Below are 8,772 nucleotides of genomic sequence, written 5' to 3'. Positions count from 1 at the left end.
CCTGATCAAGTGGCCAACCTAAGAAGAATTCAAATCGTGCAAGAACTGAACAGAGCGAACACAGTGAATTACAGACCTCTTCTTTCTCTGATGATAGTGAACAATATAAGCTGCATGCATGTGAAGCATGTTGTAAGTAGATTTAATGCCTGATCTATATCTAAACAAAAAACAAACTAATCAGTGTTGGCACAAACACAAAAAATCACAAATCTAACTGCGAAAATTGCGCATTCCAACAAATGCAATTTCTAGTATTGAAAAATGCAATTATAAATAAAGACATTAGTATTTCATTATGATTTGTTGGATACACACACTCAAGTCTACGGAGAAGAAATTATGAACTGTATAACAACAAAGGCATAATAATTTCTACTGAGTAAAGAATGAACTAACTTGCAGTAGACTAGGCAAGTAGACTACTGCATAACTAACTTGTATGCTAAAACCTACAGGCCACAACCACAAATAAACATGATACTCGAAGTTCAACTTACATCCTGAGTGATGAACAAGCGCCAATCTCATTAGTGATATATCTGGATAGCCTATTTGAATTCAGATTGCTGAAGATAAATGCAAAGGACACCAATTAATAGAGGTCAGAAAACTAAAAATCCAAAGTAGTGAGCACATGGCCCAACACAAGCGCAGATCAAGAACAAATATTAGCTAAATTTACTCCTACAGTTCAGCTAGTCTTTGAATATAACCATTGAAGGGACAAGTACTGTCACAAAAAAAATGCGTTGGCACAAATCACAAGAAACAAGCACTGTGCAACAAGAACTCATACAGACAGAAGGTTTATCTATAGTTGTTAGCTGCTTCTAGGGCGGGAAGAGAGAGAGACAGAGAATGGTTGAGAGGGTGGGTGGGGAATAAGAGAACCAGACAGTGATCTAGGTCCAGGCAATGGCAAAATTCACAAACAACAGAAATACAAGGACAAAAATGTGGTCTATATTGGCACAAATCACAATTAACAAATTATAATTTTTTCTATAGAAGGACAGAGACAAATTGGTTTTTATTCTTGGTATCGAAAATTGCGCATTGCACCTATACAAATTGCAAATAAGGAAATTTGCAAGTTTAGTACAAAATGTGTGCAATAACCGTCAGAAATAACAGAAACACACTTCTCTATTTGGTCAGTAATCAGTTCACTCAAATCCTAACATGTTCAGACAACAGGCAGTGGCTAAAAGCATGAAAACCGTAGCAATGGCAAATACATGTTCAGACTAGATTGAGCAAACATACACTCTCATCTAATCTACAGGTGCATCTACAGGTGCTGAAACCCATCAATACCTACGACCAGTATGAGGTAGATACTGGTAAACTCGGTACCAGAAGCAGTGTCATACGCGCTAACATTTTTTTCGAATGCTGCACCAGTCTGTAAAGTTCTTACCGAGCATGGTAGAATGATTGCGCCTAGCAAAACAATGTAAATATAGTATCATTCATGCCATCCGTAGGCAAGTTTAATTTGGAGCCACAACTAACACTATGTTGTCCTATGCCATCTAGCGATGCTCCTTCAAATCTGTTGGATCCCCTACTTCACCTACATCTAATATTCTATTAGCACAAAAAGCCTATTAACAAATTAGTTTGCAAGGCTACAACAACGTTTTGACAATGAACAGGTATGTAATGAAATACGGGTCCATTGACTGTGCCATTCAGCCTAACCTTAGGCCCTTACTCACCCTCCGTGAACAAACTTGTGGCAATCAATAGAGAAACTACTATGTTGTAAATTGTGTATGCTAACAACTAAAATTGTGGTGCCCGACTTGTGCAATTTACATTATTACAGATAGCAATTAATTAATTTAGTATTTTATTTGTATTTTTTATGAAGAGGAGAGATTAGCAGGAACAGAGCACTTCAACTACTAGGAAAAGAACAACAAATAGATGGAATGAATGTGAGATTAAAAATCAAGCGCAAACAATCACATGTATTAGATGATCTAAACTAATTGTTGCCTGAAGAAACTGAGCACTTCAACAATCACTTTAGAACTACTATGTTCTAAAGTGTCGGTCGGCAGCCGCAAACTAGCCCTTTGGAACACAGTAACACAAACCCAATTCTATGTGATTTGGTCAGAGTGTTGTATCCATCGGGTAGTTCTAAATTTATAGAATAGCTTAATTTGGAGCACACAGGAGATTCACCGGAGTGCCCATCAAAGGTCACCCTCTCCCCCCACTACTGCATCTGCTATAGAATATGTTATTCATTTCTGCATTCTTAACAAAGATTGAATAACAAAGATACAAGCACCTGCTGGCACACTACAACAACCATTCTTGCATGATCCTGTCTATATCAACATGTGTGAGTTGCCACAAGCACATCCTGCTATTGGAGATGCAATAGCAGGATCTGTACTAATGAGAGGTTTGTGTATGAACAAATCACAAATGACAGATTCCAACTAGTTTTAACACAAAATACAACAATTTTTTTCTATGCAATCACAATAAAAAATCAAAAGAGAAAATTTTTTTCCTATACAAGGACAGATTACAAATTCTTTCTATGCAAACACAATCACAAATCACAAAGAAACAATTATTTTCTATAGAAGGATAGATTACAAAATTTTTCTATGCTAACACAATCACAAAACACAATAAACAAATTTTTTCCTATACAAGGACAGATTACAAATTTTATCCATGGAAGCACAATCACAAATCACAAGAAACAATAGTTTGTTGTCATAGCTAAGGTAATCATTAGATTGAATGATCAGAAGACTAAAGAAGTCTAGAAGATGAAACATGTTGCTGACATGGTTAAATTGAGGACCAAAACTCGGCTATTTAACAAGTGCGCCATTATTCGGCACTTGCCAGACTCTAATGATTAATAAAGCATGATCAACATTCCTAGTTTTGACATCGATAGGCCCCTAAACTTCACAGTTCACAACTGGCAAACTGGAATGGTTCCTACGCCCCAAAACAATTATGCCCACTAGACTAGAGTTGCGACCCGGTTCCATGCATCTCAATCTGGTCAAACCCTCCTCAAAATTCAAAAACCGCGAGAGGGAAATCGCGAGTTTATGAATAATTATTTCAAGTGGCATGGTGCCTGGATATTAAGTGATAGCACAACAGGTTTGCCTCATCTTAGTACAATTAACATACATGGGTGTTGCTACATGCTTGGTGAGATGAGCTTCAGTATTATGTGATGATAATATAGAACTTATATGATTCTAGTAAATATTACTTTTTGTTGGCCCACAACCCAATTTGATTATTGAAAAAAATCTACAATGTAAATGCCAATTATACTCATGAGGTAAATCAAAATTCCACATATTGCATATTATGACACCTACAGTTGCAGCTTTAAATACTTGCAATCTACACTATTCCTAATTGCAACTAATGAACTTAGTGTTTTATTTGTTTGTTTTTCATGAACATGAGAGTTTAACGGGAACAGAGAACTATGGAGAACAACAACAAACAGATGGAAGGAATGTGACATTCAAAATTCATACCTCATTTATCAAAAATAAGATTTGCTTGCCATTACCAAGATGAATCTTCTATATTGAAGTTCCTTAGCCACACACGAATGTGAATGATAAGTACAGCCTGCAGGCGTGCAAAATAAGCAGTATCCATTACTTTCAAGTTAACTAACAATATACATGAATTGTCCTGCCGCAAGAGAAGAGAAAAGACTTGTGAGGATCATAGCAGATGTCCTTACCAACATAGAAATCTACAGACACTTTGGATTCTTAGGACTGAATTAGCAACCATCCAAAGCAATAATAATCATAAGCTTCTTGGTTGTTTGTTCTAAAGAATTGACAGAAGACTTGCCATCATTTGACAAGAACAACTTCTAGTATGCATGCTTGTAGAACCTAGGCATGATCACTTAGTCAACAATAGTAGTCGCAGAAACAAGTACAGAGTAACAAAAAGACATGATCTCTAACAACACTAAAACAATTAACAAATCTGAACCGTGTTGGCACAAAGACAATTAACAAGTTCCAATTTTTTCTATAGTCACACAAGGATAAAAATCCTAACTGTGTTGGCACAAAGACAATTCAAGTGGTGGCAAGGCATGGTGTGTCAGGAGCTGCATCATTAGTATTTGAATTGGAAATCACAAAATGTTAACTGCGGAGTGGAGTTGCTTAGTTAGCACAAGATGATGATGTTCTTACTGACAGACACAATCATAGAACAACTAGAGTTTCAAATATTAAGACATGCACGTTTCCACTTCTTCAGGTCTGAACGATGTACGTACTGAAAGAAAACTGAATGTGAACGAGTATTAATTGAAATGGAAAGTGAGCTACCTGAGTAAGCTGGGTGAGGAAATTGGGCGTCTCCAGCGTGTCGAGGCCGATCTAGCCGAAGGTGAGGGCAATGAGCACGGCAGCCAGGAAGTTAGTGATGGAGAAGTCAAGGGACCTGTGCTGCGGTAGCCGGCCCCGTCGCTCCAGCACCGCCAGGACAACCGGCCAGGTGCCCAGGAGCACAATCGTCACTGCCATCAGCCTGATGCACTGCTAATATCCTTCACCAGGTACATCTTGCCATCTCTTCTTGTCTTATAGACAGGACGGGACAGAGACGACGTCGAAGATTGCAGGACCACAGGACCAATCAACAAACCTGACGCAAGAAAAACTTTTTCAGTCATGCTTACTGATCTCAATTCACAAACTAAATGCAAGAGATGCATGTAGCAGTGTAGGCCATCGCATCCGTGAATCCAGAAGTCAGAGGACGTAGGTCTATACTCTAGTGAATTCGTCCTAAAGAATTCAATCAGCTCAACTGTCAAGAACAAAACAAGAACACGTATAACAATAAGTTTATCTCTTTTCAAATTAAAAAAGTCACTACATATTGATAATTGATTGCGCAGCATGTTGTTTCTAGATCTAAGATCCTACGAACGCTGCTAGTAGAAGAACAAAATATGTCAAGTTGAATTTCCTATATAATCTGTAAAATGCACCACTCAATTGCCTGTCGTTTTGTTAAAGAAATGCTGAAACTGCTTAGGAAGACAAAAGGAGATAAACAGAGAAACCCCAGAACTCTGAATCCAAAATATATACATATATGACTTGCTACTCAAAAGGCATATGAATGCACAGTTACAAGCCTGCAACTCAAAAAGTGTTCATGATACAACAGTTTATTGTAAGTGCAATAACACAGAATATTTTTTCAGACATGATGTTCAGTTCTGTAAAAACCAATCTGATGTCCTATAGTTGACAATGCGCCACTAGTACAACACATACTTAAGAATAATTTCTCAAGAAATGACTATGGCAGAGCCTACACAATTGATAATACTACGATCCTTCTTTGAGGTCTTCGTTATTGTTGCACATACAATATTTTTTTCTAAAACAAATCAGATATCTAGGAAACAAATTTTACTAGAAATTAAAAAAAAAACTTATGGTATCCCAGACTTCCAGTGTTTAGTAAACAAATTCACTATTGCACCATGACACAAGGCAATAGACATGTCATGTGCTAAAGAAAGCATTCTACTACTCAGGTTGGGTTGCGAAGCCTATAAACTAATGTAGCTGGGATTTTATTTGACAATCTCCAAGTAAGAGATCCTATACTGGAAAGAAACACAACAGTTCAACCATTAATAACGCTATGGTTTCATCATACGAGGCAATCAAAAAATGAAACATGCATGTATAAAGAGTTTCATCCTATAGCTTTCAAAACCTGGCATGTCACAGAGAGGGCTATCTTCTTTGCTACTGACATAAGTCCTGTATATATCACACAAAAATGGTTAGGCAACACGTATAAACATGATAACATATGCAGTAACTATGATAATGTGGCCCAAGCAGTAAGTTATGTGCCTCACAACACATGCAACCATCTGACAAAGGGGTAGTATTTCTAGCAGATCACTAGATCAGGATAAATAAGTGCATTTGACAGCATACACAAGCCTATATCAATCTAATAAAGGGAAGACGCTGACTGAGAGCAAGATTTCAGACAACTAGAACTATTAAACTTCTTGTTTACACTACAAGATTTTCGGTCTACTGCAACGCCAAAAAAGTGTAGCAAAAGACCAAAAAATGGTAGCCATAGTAATTTTGCTACCAATTTTTTTTGGTTAAATGTTGTTGCACTTGTAAGGGTAGCAATAGCATAATGCAATGGGTTACATTTTAGTTGCGACACACAGCCCCTCTATTGCAACACTTTTGATGCTTTTGCAACACCTGGTGAGTGTTGTAACAAAAGCAATTGCAACCACTATGGGTGTGGTAATAGTATCAATTGCAACGAACTAGGCGTTGCTAGCGATACGTATTGCGACACGCTGGTCGTGTAGCAACACAATGCAAGCGCAACGCAACACAGGTGTTGCAATCGTGGTTGTTGCTACGCAGAGAAAGCATTGCAATAGAGGTTCTCTATTGCCACGTCGCCTAAATGGTTGCTATAGGTGGCTTAGGTTATTGCAACATCTCTTCAGGTTGGTTGCTACAGAGAGGTCGTATATTGCCACGTTTCTGAATGGTTGCTATAGATGGCATAGGCTATTGCCACGTTACTTAGGTTGGTTGCTACAGACAGGTCATCTATTGCCACGTTACTAACTATCTGGTTGCTATAGGTAGATTCCTCTATTGCCACCGTCATCTTTTTGTAGTTGCAAGAGATAGTTTCTCTATTGCCACGATTATCGTACCTATTGCCACGACTAAATGTGGTTGTTATATGTGCCATCATATATTGCAACGCCAGATTAATATATTAATAATTCATGTTGCGACACTTTGTTTGGTAGCTTAAATTAATAATCGCAAAACGACAAATACATAATGAAGGAAGCATCGACATCCATTAAAACGAAATATAATTTGTTCATACAAAATCTTTAACAAAACACACCGAGTGTCAAACTAAATGAGAACACAAGTAGATAGCTTAACACATAATAATGTGTTAAGCACAGACAACTGTTTGAACTCATTCGAATCAAAAGACTAATGTCTACTGTAGCAGCGAAGGTTCCCTTGATATGTATGTTGGCCATCGTCCCACCATTCGCATGCTCCTTCTCAAACTCAAGATTCCTCCTGAAAAAATCATTGACATGCATTAGTTAAACTGAGACTAGTGGTGGCAAAGCTAATTGAACACTGAAGCAAAACACGAGCTACAGTACTAGAGTTCTGTGAGCTGCAGTACTATCAACTATGAACTTTGAAGCGTAAAGCAAATATAAACATACATGCAGCTACCTCCCAAGACATTTTATGAGCACAAACACATCCATATATATTTCTAATCAGCAAGAGGAAACTAAGCCTGGACCATATTTAGGAGCAGAACAAAAGAATAGCTATGTACTTCTCCAAAAGGACTATATGTTCCTTTTTAATGCAAAGAGAGATAAAAGATTTCACATAGTACCTGTGTATTCTTTTTGGACAATGCAGATCTTTTCCTAGCCGCAGTTTCCTTCAGTTGCTTTGCTGTAGTATAAACAGCACCCGAATTCGCTGCCAAATTACTTCTAGTCATGCGCCCTCTAGTGAGACGTTCTTCAGCTGCGGAAGAAGGGGGTTGTTGTTCTGGCTGGCTGGTTTCTTGGGTAACCTGAAAATAAATGGTTGGTGGTAAAAATTACACCCCTTGACAAGAATATGACATGCATGTTACAATTAAACATTCTTCAATTATCATCAAACTACCTGCTGACTATGCATCATGTGTTCTCCCATTGTAGTTGTTACATTTTGTGTCCCCTCAATTGTTGCAGCAGCAGCAACATTTTCAGTTGGCTCCACAATTGTGCTAGCCTGCATTTCGAATTGGGTTCAAGATCATGATTTTCAGTTCAATAAACTATGAGAACATAGATGTTGTTAATATTACCTTTTGTACTGAAGCTTGCTGTTGGGCTGCTTGCAACATTAACATAGCTTGCCTAAGTGCTTCTCTATCAGCCTCCCATTCCTTGTTCATCTGTTCAAGCTGACGCCTATGTTCTTGCCTCTCGGCTTCCCTTTCAACTTCTTGAGCTTCTAGTCTATCTTGCAGCCGTCCAAACGATTCAATGAGGGCTTCCTCCTGTTGCAGTTTGCAATAATTCAGTTTCACACCAACTCTCAAATTCTCATTAAACTTCACATAGTAAAGCACAAGCAGTAATAATTCAGTAATGCTCACATGATTGAATGTTCACAAAAATACATGTAAGAATGTTCACGGTTCCAAGAAAATGGAGATATGTACCTGTAGCTTGCCAGCTAAGATTGCAATTAGCGTTAGTAGCTTGTCATGATCTGCACATTTAAACCAAATTCAGAAATCAAGGTTTTGTGGGATTTTGATATGCATATTTAATTTAGTGACTATGAAAATGGATGAACTGGATGAAACATCACAAGTCAATACTACATCAGACTCATTACGAGTAAGCTTAAAAAAAGAATTGTCAAAGATTCAAAAAAGAAATGTCATCTATTTATCAGTAAGCTTTGAAACTAATTAAATAGTTCAAACAGACTGTGCAATGAAGCAAATAGAAAGATGACTGCATACCTCCATTCAGCTATTCTACAAGTCCAACAAGATCTCAATGAAAATATGTAAAGAGCTTACTATCCTCATTAGAAAGATGACTGTATATCTCCATTCAGCTATCACAAAAATAGGAGTATGTATAGTATCTCACCTCCA

At 37.6% G+C, this 8,772-nt stretch overlaps 1 protein-coding gene across 1 annotated transcript; it reads right to left on the bottom strand.

Moving 5' to 3' along the window:
* Nucleotides 1–6,906: 6,906 nt before the first annotated feature.
* On the bottom strand, nt 6,907–8,389 carry LOC136483037 (uncharacterized). Its single transcript, XM_066480154.1, has 5 exons — nt 8,326–8,389; nt 7,966–8,160; nt 7,782–7,889; nt 7,501–7,686; nt 6,907–7,163 (listed from the first exon to the last, which is right to left on the bottom strand). Exons 2-5 carry the CDS (start codon nt 8,053–8,055, stop codon nt 7,152–7,154), a joined length of 396 nt encoding a protein of 131 aa, XP_066336251.1. The 5' UTR covers nt 8,056–8,160; nt 8,326–8,389; the 3' UTR covers nt 6,907–7,151.
* Nucleotides 8,390–8,772: the final 383 nt, after the last annotated feature.

The sequence above is a fragment of the Miscanthus floridulus genome, chromosome 9, assembly GCF_019320115.1.
Source record: "Miscanthus floridulus cultivar M001 chromosome 9, ASM1932011v1, whole genome shotgun sequence".
NCBI classification, from domain to species: domain Eukaryota; kingdom Viridiplantae; phylum Streptophyta; class Magnoliopsida; order Poales; family Poaceae; genus Miscanthus; species Miscanthus floridulus.
Note: the sequence above shows the minus strand (reverse complement) of the source record. Positions and strands in the feature narration are given on the sequence as shown.